The sequence below is a fragment of the Salvelinus namaycush genome, chromosome 42, assembly GCF_016432855.1.
Source record: "Salvelinus namaycush isolate Seneca chromosome 42, SaNama_1.0, whole genome shotgun sequence".
NCBI classification, from domain to species: domain Eukaryota; kingdom Metazoa; phylum Chordata; class Actinopteri; order Salmoniformes; family Salmonidae; genus Salvelinus; species Salvelinus namaycush.
The window spans coordinates 1,320,061-1,337,009 of record NC_052348.1 but is presented as its reverse complement, the minus strand read 5'-3'; the positions used below and the strand labels follow the sequence as shown (position 1 = coordinate 1,337,009).

General features: G+C 42.0%; 2 protein-coding genes across 2 annotated transcripts in view; both read right to left on the bottom strand.

Annotated features, from left to right (window-relative positions):
• Window positions 1-16,949, bottom strand: part of LOC120034983 (transmembrane protein 131-like) — a 244,245-nt gene that overhangs the window by 69,735 nt on the left and 157,561 nt on the right. The gene's annotated exons all lie outside the window — the stretch shown is intronic.
• The window catches only part of LOC120034984 (dynein regulatory complex protein 9-like), a 29,512-nt gene that overhangs the window by 6,202 nt on the left and 6,361 nt on the right, over window positions 1-16,949 (bottom strand). Inside the window, exons 2-4 of the mRNA XM_038981711.1 lie at window positions 13,127-13,273; window positions 12,769-12,971; window positions 12,302-12,430 (exon numbers count right to left, since the gene is read on the bottom strand). Of these exons, the coding sequence (XP_038837639.1) occupies window positions 12,302-12,430; window positions 12,769-12,971; window positions 13,127-13,255 (461 nt within the window). The 5' untranslated portion in view covers window positions 13,256-13,273. The remainder of the gene's footprint in view (window positions 1-12,301; window positions 12,431-12,768; window positions 12,972-13,126; window positions 13,274-16,949) is intronic.

Here is a 16,949-nt window from a genome sequence, read left to right as displayed (position 1 = left end):
CAGTTTGGCCGGGCGGCCAACTCTAAGAAGATTGTTGGTGGATCTAAACTTATTCCATTTAAGAATGGAGGCCACTGTGTTCTTGGGGACCTTCAATGCTGCAGAATTTTCTTTGGTACCCTTCCCCAGATCTGTGCCTTGACACAATCCTGTCTCGGAGCTCAACGGACAATTCCTTTGACCTCATGGCTTGTTTTTGCTCTGATATGCACTGTCAACTGCGGGACCTTATATAGACAGGTGTGTGACTTTCCAAATCATGTCCAATCAAATGAATTTACCACAGGTGGACTCCAATGAAGATGTAGAAACATCTCAAGGATGATCAATGATAACAGGGTGCACCTGAGCTCAATTTCGAGTCTCATGTCAAAGGGTCTGAATACTTATGTAAATAAGGCACGTTTTTTTTATTTTATAAACAAAATAAAAAAATTGTTCACGTCATTATGGGGTATTGCGTGTAGATTGAGGATTTTTAAAATTTAGAATAAGTCTAACGTAACAAAATGTGGGAAAATCAAGGGGTCTGAATATTTTCCAAATGCCTTGCACAGTGCTTATTCTACATTTTATTCTGTTACTGCCTGAATTCAAAATGTATTAAATAAATAAAAATTCTCACGATGTACACACAATAACCCTTTTTTTTTTATTTTATTTTTTTTTAGAAATGTTGGCAAATGTATTTAAAATTACACCTACTCATTCAAGGGTTTTTCTTTGTTTTTACTATTTTCTACATTGTAGAATCATTTTGAAGACATCAAAACTATGAAATAACACATATGGAATTATGTAGTAACCAAAAAAGTGTTAAACAAATCATTTGAGATTCTTCAAATAGCCACCCTTTGCCTTGATGACAGATTTGCGCACACTTGGCTTTCTCTCAACCAGCTTCATCTGGAATGCTTTTCCAAAAGTCTTGAAGGAGTTCCCACATATGCTGAGCACTTGTTGGCTGCTTTTCCTTCACTCTGTGGTCCGACTCATCCTAAACCATCTCAATTAAGTTGAGGTCGGGGGATTGTGGCGGCCAGGTCATCTGATGCAGCACTCCATCACTCTCCTTCTTGGTCAAATAGCCCTTACACAGCCTGGAGGTGTGTTGGGTCATTGTCCTGTTGAAAAACAAATGAGTCCCACTAAGCCCGGGTGGCAGGTAGCCTAGTGGTTAGAGCGTTGGACTAGTAACTGAAAGGTTGCAAGATCAAATCCCCGAGCTGACAAGGTAAAAACCTGTCGTTCTCCTCCTGAACAAGGCAGTTAACCCACTGTTCCTAGGCTGTCATTATAAATAAGAATTTGTTCTTAACTGACTTGCCTAGTTAAATAAAGGTTCAATAAAAAATATGTATTATTTTGACCTAAATTGCTTTTGTTTTAGAGATGAGTACTGAATTGGATTTAAAATTGTCCCATACAATAAGGGGATCTTCTATACCTATTAGAGGTCATCTGATTAATTAGGGCCGATTTCATGTTTTCATAACAATCGGTAATCGCCATTTTTGGAAGCCGATTACATTGCATTCCACGAGGAAACTGCGTGGCAGGCTGACCAGCTGTTATGTGAGTGCAGCAAGGAGCCAAGGTAAGTTGCTAGCTAGCATTAAACTTATCTTATAAAAAACAATCAATCTTCACATAATCACTAGTTAACTACACATGGTTGATGATATTACTAGGTTAACTAGCTTGTCCTGCGTTGCATATAATCAATGAGGTGCCTGTTAATTTATCATCTAATCACAGCCTACTTCACCAAACGGGTGAAGATTTAACATAAGCACAATAGTTGCACGAATGTACCTAACCATAAACATCAATGCCTTTCTTAAAATCAATACACAAATGTATATTTTTTTAAACCTGCATATTTTCGTTAAAATAAATTCATGTTACCAGGCAATATTAACTAGGGAAATTGTCACTTCTCTTGCGTTTTATTACAAGCAATGTCAGGGTATATGCAACAGTTTGGCTCGGTGCGAACTAATTTGCTAGGATTTTACATAATTATGACATAACATTGAAGGTTGTGCAATGTAACAGCAATATGGCCTTTCTAGGGAGTTTTTCCTAGCCACCGTGCTTCTACACCTGCATTGCTTGCTGTTTGGGGTTTTAGGCTGGGTTTCTGTACAGCACTTCGAGATATTAGCTGATGTACGAAGGGCTGTATAAAATAAACTTGATTGATTGATATTTAGACTTAGGGTTGCCACCGGTTCGATAAAATACGGAACGGTTCCGTATTTCACTGAAAGAATAAACATTTTGTTTTCAAAATGATAGTTTCCGGATTTGACCATATTAATGACCAAAGGCTCGTATTTCTGTGTTTATTATATTATAATTAAGTCTATGATTTTATATTTGATAGAGCAGTCTGACTGAGCGGTGGTAGGCAGCAGCAGGCTCGTAAGCATTCATTCAAACAGCACTTTCCTGCATTTGCCAGCAGCTCTTAGCAATGCTTGAAGTACAGTGCTGTTTATGACTTCAAGCCTATCAACTACCGAGATTGGGATGGGAATACTAAAGTGCCTATAAGAGCATCAAATAGTCTAAGGTACATTAAACAAATGGTATAGAGAAAATTGTTGACGCGTCATAATTCCTATAATAACTACAACCTAAAACTTCTTAACTGGGAATATTGAACCACCAGCTTTCATATGTTCAGAGCAAGGAACATAAACGTTAGCTTTTTTACATGACACATATTGCACTTTTACTTTGTTCCCAACACTGTGTTTTTGCATTATTTAAACCAAATTGGGCATGTTTCATTATATATTTGAGACCACATAGATTTTAGTTATGTATTATATTAAGTTAAAATAAAAGTGTTAATTTAGTATTGTTGTAATTGTCATTATTACATACACATATATACACTGCTCAAAAAAATAAAGGGAACACTTAAACAACACAATGTAACTCCAAGTCAATCACACTTCTGTGAAATCAAACTGTCCACTTAGGAAGCAACACTGATTGACAATAAATGTCACATGCTGTTGTGCAAATGGAATAGACAACAGGTGGAAATGATAGGCAATTAGCAAGACACCCCCAATAAAGGAGTGGTTCTGCAGGTGGTGACCACAGACCACTTCTCAGTTCCTATGCTTCCTGGCTGATGTTTTGGTCACTTTTGAATGCTGGCGGTGCTTTCACTCTAGTGGTAGCATGAGACGGAGTCTACAACCCACACAAGTGGCTCAGGTAGTGCAGCTCATCCAGGATGGCACATCAATGCGAGCTGTGGCAAGAAGGTTTGCTGTGTCTGTCAGCGTAGTGTCCAGAGCATGGAGGCGCTACCAGGAGACAGGCCAGTACATCAGGAGACGTGGAGGAGGCCGTAGGAGGGCAACAACCCAGCAGCAGGACCGCTACCTCCGCCTTTGTGCAAGGAGGAGCACTGCCAGAGCCCTGCAAAATGACCTCCAGCAGGCCACAAATGTGCATGTGTCTGCTCAAACGGTCAGAAACAGACTCCATGAGGGTGGTATGAGGGCCCGACGCCCACAGGTGGGGGTTGTGCTTACAGCCCAACACCGTGAAGGACGTTTGGCATTTGCCAGAGAACACCAAGATTGGCAAATTCGCCACTGGCGCCTTGTGCTCTTCACAGATGAAAGCAGGTTCACACTGAGCACATGTGACAGACGTGACAGTCTGGAGACGCCGTGGAGAACGTTCTGCTGCCTGCAACATCCTCCAGCATGACCGGTTTGGCGGTGGGTCAGTCATGGTGTGGAGTGGCATTTCTTTGGGGGGCCGCACAGCCCTCCATGGGCTCGCCAGAGGTAGCCTGACTGCCATTAGGTACCGAGATGAGATCCTCAGACCCCTTGTGAGACCATATGCTGGTGCGGTTGGCCCTGGGTTCCTCCTAATGCAAGACAATGCTAGACCTCATGTGGCTGGAATGTGTCAGCAGTTCCTGCAAGAGGAAGGCATTGATGCTATGGACTGGCCCGCCCGTTCCCCAGACCTGAATCCAATTGAGCACATCTGGGACATCATGTCTCGCTCCATCCACCAACGCCACGTTGCACCACAGACTGTCCAGGAGTTGGCGGATGCTTTAGTCCAGGTCTGGGAGGAGATCCCTCAGGAGACCATCCGCCACCTCATCAGGAGCATGCCCAGGCGTTGTAGGGAGGTCATACAGGCACGTGGAGGCCACACACACTACTGAGCCTCATTTTGACTTGTTTTAAGGACATTACATCAAAGTTGGATCAGCCTGTAGTGTGGTTTTCCACTTTAATTTTGAGTGTGACTCCAAATCCAGACCTCCATGGGTTGATAAATTTGATTTCCATTGATCATTTTGTGTGATTTTGTTGTCAGCACATTCAATTATGTAAAGAAAAAAGTATTTAATAAGAATAGTTCATTCATTCAGATCTAGGATGTGTTATTTTAGTGTTCCCTTTATTTTTTTGAGCAGTGTATATATAAAAATCGGCCGATTTAATCGGTATCAGCTTTTTTTGGTCCTCCAATAATCGGTATCGGCGTTGAAAAATCATAATCGGTCGACCTCTAATACCTATGTTTTGTCGGAAATAGTCAGTTATAAATACTTCTGTCCTAGTTAAAAACAAGTTGTCATCCATTAGGCTTTAACTACATTTTCAATATCCTCGCCCACGTGGAAATTCTGTAAGAGTAATATATATGCCAATTATTTGATGCTCCGACTGCAATCTGTCCCCTATCAACACTAACTTTTGGTGCCAGAGAGAAAGTAGTCAAGACGACTAAATTGATTGAGCCTCTGCCATGTATATCTCACTAGGTCAGGATATTTAAGCCTCCATATATCCACTAGTTACAATATATCCATGATATTCGGGATTTCCTTAAGTGTATGAAGGGGATAGTTTGTAGTGTCATTTCCTTTACGGTCCATAGCGGTATTTAAAACCGTAATATAATCTCCCACCATGATAATACAGTCTTGTATAGCTTGTATGGTTGATAAACTATTATATATATTTTCAAAGAAGCGTGGATCATCATAATTTGGTCCGTAAAGGTTAATGAGCCATATCTGTTTATGGTCCAATAACATATTTACATTCACCCATCTACCTTGATGATCTGTTTGGACAATTTGCACATTCGGATCAAAATTACTGTTAATTAATATCATTACCCCTTTCGAGTTTCTTTGCCCATGGGAGAAATATATTTCGCCTCCCTAGTCCTTTTTCCACACAACTTCATCTAAAATAGTTGAATGAGTTTCCTGTAAACAATATATATTAAACTTCTTCTCTTTTAGCCAGGTAAATACTGATCGTCTTTTCTTATTATCTGCTAAGCCATTCATTATAACTGGCTATACTTATTTCCCCATTTACCATATTGAGATACAAGTTTCAAATCTATTTATCATAATATATGTTTGTAAACTCACCATTTAAAAGTACCATAGTGATTGAGTGTCCATATAGCTATACCATGATATTTGCATTGCTACTAAGTAAACCTCCAATTGTTCCCCACTATTCAGTTGTTCCATCACTGAGCCCAACTCAAGAAAGAACTTGATATACAGTTGAAGCTGTTTGAGAAGGCATGCAAAACGTAGCAATAATAGGGAGATTTGATTAACCATTGTCACGTCCTAGCTGATGAAACTCAGCTACACCCCAACGGTCCCCCGTTGTGACCATATTCCCAAGCATCTCTGTGTTGTCAGACCTTTGCCACCAGGGCCACAATAATATGCCCCCTCTCTGATTGTCCGAGTGTGACCCCCTCCCCATTGGTTACTGCAGCTAGTGTTGCCAGCACTGCCACTGTCTGGGTGGGGACACCCCACTGGAATCTCCACCAGTTAGGTACAAGGTCTTCAAGGTTCTCATTAGCAGCTTTGAGAATTTCCTTGTATATTATGCTCTCCCATCAGGGGGATTTGGCTTTGTAGGACCAACCCTGCCAGGCAGGCTCAGAATCTTGAGTGTGTCGTGCTGCTTTAGTAGGTCTCAGACCACATTCATCTTTCTGATTTGGCTGCGTATAGGCTACTTACGGTAGGTCCATAAAACAGATAAGGACTTCTCCTTAGCGTATGGGTCGCTCAGGTATAGGGTTGGGGATAGGCCAATAAATAAATCAACTACATGTATAATATATTTTAAAATGTATATCCCACATCTGCACAAAATTGAAAGCTCTCATAACCCCTGCTCACAAGCACACATGGGCTCTGGGATTTGCAACCACTATCCTTTTTCACTGACTCAACTCCACACTTTTTCAAACACAAAAACACACACCCCACCTTCCATCACAATACTCCTGCACATACCCACATACTGTGTCCTCTGTGTTTTATCTCTTCCATGTTGATTCAGTACTTTTGTGTTCCAGTTCCTTGTATTTTAAGATGTACAATTTAGTTAATTATCCTTTCTTCAATGCTATCTTATCAATTCATAAAATACAATAAATGGAAAGTCTAATACTAATTATTTTTCCAACATTCCCTACCTAGAATGGTATAGTGTAGTTGTAGTTTATTTATTTAAATTGTTGTATTTTATTGCTTTTCTAGATATTTTTTTAAATTACAATCCCGACCATGGCTAATATTGAGTGTTCCATTATTAGAATCCTCTATGGGAACTTTGTAATATTTAGAATAGCCATGGAGTAGTCTGTGTCTCGGAACATTTGGTTATCAATATACAGTTTATCGACTACGAGAGCTACACTTTTCCTTTTTAATATCTTCTCCTTGAAGATTGGGTACAGAGCTTTGCGCCGTTCTGCAATTTCCTTCGGAACTTATCATTCATGCCTATTTTCATGCCAGTGAGTCTTTTACCCAGGCTTTCAACCATTATTTTATCTTTAAAGAAAGCAAATTTGGCAAAGATTGGGCGCTCATATCTCGGGTCCTCTCTGTCCGAAACAGTGTACACGTTCAAGTTGGATTTTGTCAACAGCTTCGCGTGGGTTCTGAAGCGCTGTAAGAAGGAATTCCTTCACCACATTTTCAGGAACTTCTCCTTTTTCTTGGATAGCAGTAAGTACCATATTTTCTCTCATAGATCTATTCTGTATGTCAAGTAAGGCTTCTCTCAGAAAGATGTTCTCCTTTAAGTTCATTTAACGTCCATTTCAATCTTATTGACTGTCCCTTTAAGCTTGTTTGTTTCTTTCTCCATTGTCGCAGCTTTTTCGTCACTCGTCTCGAGGCTCGCCTTCAACTCCTTTATATCTTTCCTAACTAATTCAAGTATGCAGTTTGTCGTCGATCGATTTTAACAGATTGGTTTCCACCCTTACCATTCCCGGTAGTGAAAAGCATAAATCGTCTGTGTCCGTCAGTCTCATTTTCTTTTGGAGATTGGTTCTCCTTGTTTACTCTGTCATCTTTGGTGTTGCTTGTTGTTGTAATATTTGTCGATACATTTCTTAAGCCTGATGAGTTGTTTTGTGTTATCCAGATTGAAGGTTATTACCCACGAGTATGTAAAGTTCTAATATTTAGTCTTACAGATATTGAATATTATGATTTTATCTTGAGGCAATCTGCACCGCTGTGTAGAGTCTGCCATCTTACCTCCGTTCCCATCTAGTGGATTTTTTTTTAACATCGGCTATTTCTTTTCACTTTGTCATACAGGCCAGGAATATGGAGTGAATGCAATGTTGTTGATATCTTTGTATTTCCAAGTATTGGGATCATGTTATGGGTATGCTTGTCACCGGCAGGAACTGAGGAGTTTGTTAGGATCAAAATAAATATGAAAGAAGAAAAGCCCAGTTAAAAAGTTACAGAGAAACCCACCTCAGTCTTCTGTGAACAACTACACACATTTTTATGCAAAAGACACCAGAAGGGCTTTCCAAGAGGTGTTGACTGTTCCTGAGTGGTCTAGTCTCAGTCCTGACTTAAATCTGCTTAAAAAAAATCAGAGACGAGGTTTAAATATCGCTTTCTGTCAATGATCCCCAACCAAATGTAATGAACTTTCTCAATTTTGACAAAAAAAAATGGATATATTTTGCCCTAAGAGTTGTGCAAAGTTGGTAGAATTCACAGCTGTAATGTCTGCCAAAGGTGCTTCCACCAAGTATTTAAGATTTACGTCGGCCTCAGCCCGATCAAATCCTGCCAGTCTGCACAGCGCGATATCAACCCAGAGCATATCGGACTGATTTTTCTCCACCACATCTCCGGATTCCTACCGCAAGCTCTGAAACTTTACACCGGATCATCGCAGCTAGCTAGCTGCTATCCGAGTGGCTACAACTGGCTAACGTTTCTGTCCCGAAGCAAGCACCAGTTAGCCTGGAGCTAGCCTCGAGCTAGGCCCATCTCCTGGCTAGCCGCAGAGATCCATCAGTCAATTCCTGGGCTACAATACCTCTTTTGCAAATTGGCCTGGACCCCTTTACTGCCGACACCGATCCACGCTGATCCATTACAACTGGTCTGCCGACGTAACCGTCCGAGGGGGTTTCTACAGGCTCTTCCGTTGCGACGTCCCCCTGAGGCCCATCTGCTAGCCTGCTAGCCCCGGCCTGCTAGCTGCCTGAATTGCCGTGTCTTCAGCTCGCCAAGTTACTCAATGGACCCTATGATCACTCGGCTACACATGCCTCTCCCTAATGTCATTATGTTGGTTAGTGATTATTGTCTTATTTCACTGTAGAGCCTCCAGCTCTGCTCAATATGCCTTAGCTAGCCCTTTTGTTCCACCCCTCACACATGCGGTGACCTCACCTGGCTTAAATGGTGCCTCTAAGAACAAAACCTCTCTGATCGTCACTCAATGCCTAGGCGTACCTCCACTGTACTCACATCCTACCATACCCTTGTCTGTACATTATGCCTTGAATCTATTCTTCAGCGGCCAGAAATCTGCTCCTTTTACTCTCTGTTCCAAACACACTAGACGACCAGTTCTTTTAGCCTTTAGGCGTACACTTATCCTACTCCTCCTCTGTTCCTCTGGTGATGTAGAAGTTAACCCAGGCCCTGCAGCCCCCAACATCACTCACATTCCCCATGCGCTCTCATTTGTTGACTTCTGTAACCGTAAAAAACCTTGGTTTCATGCATGTTAACATTAGAAACATCCTCCCTAAGTTTGTTTTATTCACTGCTTTAGCACACTCCGCCAACCCGGATGCCCTAGCTGTGTCATAATCCTAGCTTAGGAAGGCCACCAAAAATCCTGAAATTTCCATCCCTAACTATAACATTTTCCGACAAGGTAGAAGTGCCAAAGGTGGCGGAGTTGCAATCTACTGCAGAGAGAGCCTGCAGAGTTCTGTCATACTATCCAGGTCTGTGCCTAAACAATTCGAGCTTATACTTTTGAAAATCCACCTTTCCAGAAACAAGTCTCTCACCGTTACCGCTTGTTATAGACCCCTTCAGCCCCCAGCTGTGCCTTGGACACCATATGTGAATTCATCGCCCCCATCTATCTTCAGAGTTCGTACTGTTAGGTGACCTAAACTGGGACATGCTTAACACCCCGGCCGTCCTACAATCTAAGCTAGATGCCCTCAATCTCACACAAATTATCAAGGAACCTACCAGATACAACACTAAATCCGTAACCAACCTCTTAGATATCATCCTGACCAACTTACCCTCTAAATACCTCTGCTGTCTTCAACCAGGATCTCAGTGATCACTGCCTCATTGCCTGCGTGCGTAATGGGTTCCACGGTCAAACGACCACCCCTCATCACTGTCAAACGCTCCCTAAAACACTTCAGCGAGCAGGCCTTTCTAATCAACCTGGCCCGCGTATCCTGGAAGGATATTGACCTCATCCTGTCAGTAGAGGATGCCTGGTTGCTCTTCAAAAGTGCTTTACTCACCATCTTAAATATGCATGCCCCATTCAAAAAATGTAGAACTAAAAACAGATATAGCCCTTGGTTCACCCCAGACTTGACTGCCCTTGACCAGAAATGTGCATCCTGTAGCACTAATTCCAAAAAGTTTTGGGACACTTAAGTCCATTGAGAATAAGAGCACCTCCTCCCAGCTGCCCACTTCACTGAGGATAGGAAACACTGTCACCACCGTTAAATCTCCGATAATCGATAGTTTCAATAAGGATTTTTCTACTGCTGGCCATGCTTTCCACCTGGCTACCCCTACTCCGGCCAACATCTCAGCACCCCCTGCAGCAACTTGCCCAAGCCCCCCCCCTCGCCGCCTCCCCCACCCAAATACAGACAGCTGATGTTCTGTAAGAGCTGCAAAATCTGGATCAAGTTTATTTTATATAGCCCTTCGTACATCAGCTAATATCTCGAAGTGCTGTACAGAAACCCAGCCTAAAACCCCAAACAGCTAGTAATGCAGGTGTAGAAGCACGGTGGCTAGGAAAAACTCCCTAGAAAGGCCAAAACCTAGGAAGAAACCTAGAGAGGAACCAGGCTATGAGGGGTGGCCAGTCCTCTTCTGGCTGTGCCGGGTGGAGATTATAACAGAACTATGCCAAGATGTTCAAAAATGTTCATAAGTGACAAGCATGGTCAAATAATAATCATGAATAATTTTCAGTTGGCTTTTCATAGCCGATCATTAAGAGTTGAAAAACAACAGGTCTGGGACAGGTGGCGGTTCCATAACCGCAGGCAGAACAGTTGAAACTGGAATAGCAGCAAGGCCAGGCGGACTGGGGACAGCATGGATCTCTACAAATCAGCTGGGCTAGACAATCTTCACCCTCTCTTTCTAAAATGATCTGCCGAAATTGTTGCAACTCCTATTACTAGCCTATTCAACCTCTCGTATCGTCTGAGATCCCCAAAGATTGGAAAGCTGCCACGGTCATCCCCCTCTTCAAAGGGGGAGACACTCTAGACCCAAACTGTTATAGACCTATATCCATCCTGCCCTGCCTTTCTAAAATCTTCAAAAGCCAAGTTAATAAACAGATCACTGACCATTTCAAATCCCACCATACCTTCTCCACTATGCAATCTGGTTTCCGAGCTGGTCATGGGTACACCTCAGCCACGCTCAAGGTCCTAAAAGATATCATAACCGCCATCGAAAAAAGACAGTACTGTGCAGCCGTCTTCATTGACCTGACCAAGGCTGTCGACTCTGTCAATCACCGCATTCTTATCGGCAGACTCAATAGACTTGGTTTGTCAAATGACTGCCTCGCTTGGTTCACCAACTATTTCTCTGATAGAGTTCAGTGTGTCAAATTGGAGGGCCTGTTGTCCAGACCTCTGGCAGTCTCTATGGGGGTGCCACAGGGTTCAATTCTCGGGCCTTCCTCTTTTCTCTGTATATATCAACGACGTCGCTCTTGCTGCTGGTGATTCTCTGATCCACCTCTACGCAGACGACACCATTTTGTATACATCTGGCCCTTCTTTGGACATTGTGCTAACAAACCTCCAAACGAGCTTCAAAGCCATACAACACTCCTTCAGTGGCCTCCAACTGCTTTTAAATGCTAGTAAAACTAAATGCATGCTCTTGAACCGATTTCTGCCCGCACCCTCCCGCCCGACTAGCATCACTACTCTGGACGGTTCTGACTTAGAATATGTGGACAATTACAAATACCAGGTGTCTGGTTAGACTGTAAACTCTCCTTCCAGACTCACATTAAGCATCTCCAATCCAAAATTAAATCTGGAATCGGCTTCCTATTTCGCAACAAAGTCTCCTTCACTTATGCTGCCAAACATACCCTCGTAAAACTAACTATCCTACCGATCCTTGACTTCGGCAATGTCATTTACAAAATAGCCTCCAACACTCTACTCAGCAAACTGGATGTAGTCTATCACAGTGCCATTCGTTTTGTCACCAAAGCCCCATATACTACCCACCACTGCGACATGTTTGCTATGCTCTCGCTGGCTGGCCCTCACTACATATTTATTTTTTGGGAAAATGTTCTATAACTTTCTTTCACTTTGAAAATGTGGAGTAGGTTGTGTAGATCTATCGGAAAAAACATCAAATGTAATCCCTTTTTTAGATTGAATTTTAAGGCATACACTGTATGCAAGTCCTATAATAAGCAAAGACAAATTATAGCTCTGTTTTCAATCAAAATAAAACAGGCTCATAGAAATGGCTGGAACGGTATCATACACATCCATGCGTTTGATACCATTCCATTTACAACATTCCAGATATTATTACAAGCCACCCTCCCCTCAGCAGCCTCCTCTTTGTGTGGGTTTTGAAAGAATTTGACTATTGCCTGCACAGACAATGAATTATTAGCCTACATATTCATATTGACCATAACCTGACCTGATTATTATGTCCTGGAGGTTGGCCTTCCTTCTTTTCTCTTCTTCCACAGCGAAAAGCAAGCTGTGAAAGGTCCCTTTCTCTTGCAGCTCTGCCAACACATCAGCAATCACGTGAGCCACAAACTGACTGTATGCCAGGAAGACAGAGAGAGAGAGAGAGAGAGCATGATCGTTATGTATGAGGTAGATGGCATACAGGGTACTTTTTGGATTCACAGTTAATACAGTCTGCTCTGCACCTTGGAAATGTTTGACAAATGTAAACAATGGCAATGTGTTTAGTTCAGTGGTTGACCTGAAAAAGATCCCAATGAAAAGTTGTCTCGTGTGCATAATAAATCATAATACATCTCTGTTTGAAGCACAGAGTTGTGGGCTTCTATTTTATTAAATTGTCTGGAACCTAGCTCTGGTCCAAGTCGGAACGTGCACTAAAGCCCCGAACAAGAGCTATCTGGAACCCACCTGTCTCTCTGCACCTTGGCCAGGTTGTCAGGGGACAGTGGGTTCTCCTCTAGTGTGCGGTTCAGTTCCTTCTGGGATCTGTGCAGCTCACGGGTGGCATCTGACAGTCTCCCAGACTCTCTCTCAAACTGACGGGCTGCTTTCAGGTTCTGCTCTGCCCCTTTCTGCTGTTCAAGGACCTGTGCAATGTCGGCTGACACAAACTTCCACAAAAACATATGAATACGGGCTGAATAGGAGAAAATTACAGCTTAGATAGCAAGCATACCATTAATTTGCTAAAGACGCTTCATCGCTTGAAAAAGCCAACTGACATTAGCTCCGCGTATAATGTTAGCTGAGGATAATCAGATAATACCTTATCAGCTTCTGGACGACCCCTGTAGGTGTCGGGCATGATGTGACCCAGCACTGACAGCTGTGCAGAACAGTCCTGGAGCACTGTACACACTCTGAGCAGCTCTACCCCAGACAAAGGAACCGACATCCTGATGGTCTGTGAACACTGAATTCGAGCGAAATTAGCCAAGCAATTTACAACATCACCTATCTAGCTAGCTACTAACGATACCGTTTTCTAACTGTGACATTTTTGTGTTAGAAAATATCCTGGGCAAAATGCTCAATAACACAATCAACAGATTCGTAGCTAGGTATATTTCTTACGTGTCTTCACGGAACGTGTTGAAGTTTACTTGCTATATTTATGGACAATAAAAGGCCAGTAGTTTAACTAGAGCATAGTTTAGCTAGTCTAGCAGCACACTTGGTAGTTTACCCCGGTTACCCTGGTAACGCACAACATTTGATTATTGTTTTCAAAAAATGACAAATTCTTATCTACTTTGATTATTATGTTGTGTGAAACGTACGAGAATGCAATAAAGTGACAGCTGAATAGTTAGATACAAATAAATACATGTTTTGATTATGCGTTTCTGTCGTAACCGACTACGTGAATTTCCCAGCATTCCATTCCAACTTCCTTTTCTGCCATTTTTCTTACAGTGAAGGTGAGAATTACAAAAGGCCATTTTTATAAAATCGAAATGTCTATGTTATTAAGTCTACATTTGGCATAATGTAGTATAACTCACTCACACAAACACGAGTCCAGCTCTTTGGCAGATTTTCAGTCTGTGTTGTCTCTCTGTTCAGTTTTTCACAAATGTTTTTTGGCCTCCTCCACGTCTCCTGATGTACTGGCCTGTCTCCTGGTAGCGCCTCCATGCTCTGGACACTACGCTGACAGACACAGCAAACCTTCTTGCCACAGCTCGCATTGATGTGCCATCCTGGATGAGCTGCACTACCTGAGCCACTTGTGTGGGTTGTAGACTCCGTCTCATGCTACCACTAGAGTGAAAGCACCGCCAGCATTCAAAAGTGACCAAAACATCAGCCAGGAAGCATAGGAACTGAGAAGTGGTCTGTGGTCACCACCTGCAGAACCACTCATTTTTTGGGGGTGTCTTGCTAATTGCCTATAATTTCCACCTTTTGTCTATTCCATTTGCACAACAGCATGTGAAATTTATTGTCAATCAGTGTTGCTTCCTAAGTGGACAGTTTGATTTCACAGAAGTGTGATTGACTTGGAGTTACATTGTGTTGTTTAAGTGTTCCCTTTATTTTTTGGAGCAGTGTATTAATACATGGCTATAATCAGTAGGTGTTATATGTAGAGTTAGCGACCAAGCCTATGTGTTGAGGTGCTCCCACAATAATGTGATTTGTACCACATCTAGGGCTGTGGCGGTCATAAAATCTTGTCAGCTGGTTGTCATGCAAAAGCTGCCTGTCTCACGGTAATTTACTGTTAATTAACATCAACACGTTTAACATTTCCAGGTATCCATGCAAACATGACGCTGATGCACACCTTTGGAACATCTACATTTTAAAAAAGTATAATAAATCAATTCAATATACACCATCACAGTAAATCCATGATTTGTTCTAGGCAGGTCTAAAGAAACATGATGATATGAAGAAAATGTATTTCAGAAGAACAGAACATGAGTTAGCCTACTGGATGTTATCTGGCTGTGAGCCATGCCATAGGCTGTAGGTTTGTTCATTTAGCAGACAAGATACCTTTGTATATATAGTGTATGTGGACACCCGATGAATGAGTGGATTTGGCTATTTCAGCCACACCCTTTGCTGACAGTTGTGTGAAATGGAGCACATAGCCATACAATCTCCATAGACAAATATTGTCAGTAGAACGGCCTTTCTGAAGAGCTCAGTCACTTTCAATGTGGCACCGTCATAGGATGCTATGGCTATGTTGAGCATAAAAGTGATCATTTGAACAGGTCCTATACACTAGATTTAGAGTTATTTGGCAACTTTAGTTGTGAATGATATAAACCATAGAATGTCTTAGAAATCAAAAGATATATGGGCTGCATGTGACTATAGGCTATTGATCATTTGAGAAAGTCACAAAAAAAGCTTGCCACTTTTCCGCTGGTTCATTTCACTCATGTCAGGTAGGCTACTCCGGTTATTTTGCCTTGACAGGTGATATTCCGCCCAAACTCTGTATGTCATGGCCTCTCCAACCCTGTTCCTGCAGCTACAGTATGCTTAATTTGGGAAACCAAGTGAAAACTGTTCGGGAACATCGATAGTGACATGTTTTCACAATGCAACTTATTTAATTAAACGGTTGACAGCCCCTCTGCATGCTGGAGAAAGGAATGAAGGAGAGAGGGGAGGAGATAAACGCACAGTGGTGAGATTCTGTAGCGAATGGTAATGTAATGCCTATTAATTATGAAAACATTTTTTTAAATATATTACTAGCTTATTCAAAATCAAATACAAATTCTCTATAATTGTAGGGTAACGCTGCATTTATTTAATTTAGGCTAGACCAATTATGTACCAAAGATATCTTAAATCAGTATTTATTTGTATGTTTTTCTGCCATGTGTAATATGCGGTAGGCTATATTTTGTATAATGGCACAATCGTCATAATTCAGGATTTTTTTGGGGCTTGGGCTCATATATAGGCCAATGCGTAATCATAAGCTCTAATATGCATATACAGTGCATTCGGAAAGTATTCAGACCCCTTGACTTTTACCACGTTTTGTTAGTCTTATTCTAAAATAGATTAAATACGTTTTTTCCCTTATTAATCTACACACAATACCCCATAATGACAAAGCGAGAATAGGTTTTTAGACATTATTGCACATTTATATAAAAAAACAAAAAAACAGATACCTTATTTATGTAAATATTCAGACCTTTTGCTATGAGACTCGAAATTGAACTCAGGTACATCGATCACCCTTGAGGTGTTTCTAACTATGGTAAATTCAGTTGATTGGACTTGATTTGGAAAGGCACACACCTGTCTATATAAGGTCCCAGAGTTGATAGTGCATGTCAGAGCAAAAAAACAAGCCATGAGGACAAAGGAATTGTCTGTAGAGCTCCGAGTTAGGATAGTGTCAAGGCACAGATCTGGGGAAGGGTACCAAAACATTTCTGCAGCATTGAAGGTCTCCAAGAACACAGTGGCATCCATCATTCTTAAATGGAAGAAGTTTGGAACCACCAAGACTCTTCCTAGAGCTGGCTGCCCGGCCAAACTGAGCAATCGGGGGAGAAGGGCCTTGGTCAGGAGGGTGACAAATCAAATTTATTTATATAGCCCTTCTTACATCAGCTGATATCTCAAAGTGCTGTACAGAAACCCAGCCTAAAACCCCAAACAGCAAGTAATGCAGGTGTAGAAGCACGGTGGCTAGGAAAAACTCCCTAGAAAGGCCAAAACCTAGGAAGAAACCTAGAGAGGAACCAGGCTATGAGGGGTGGCCAGTCCTCTTCTGGCTGTGCCGGGTGGAGATTATAACAGAACATTGCCAAGATGTTCTAATGTTCATAAATGACCAGCATGGTCAAAAAATAATAATCACAGTAGTTGTCGAGGGTGCAACAAGTCAGCACCTCAGGAGTAAATGTCAGTTGTCTTTTCATAGCCGATCATTCAGAGTATCTCTACCGCTCCTGCTGTCTCTAGAGAGTTGAAAACAGCAGGTCTGGGACAGGTAGCACGTCCGGTGAACAGGTCAGGGTTCCATAGCCGCAGGCAGAACAGTTGAAACTGGAGCAGCAGCAAAGCCAGGTGGACTGGGGACAGCAAGGAGTCATCATGCC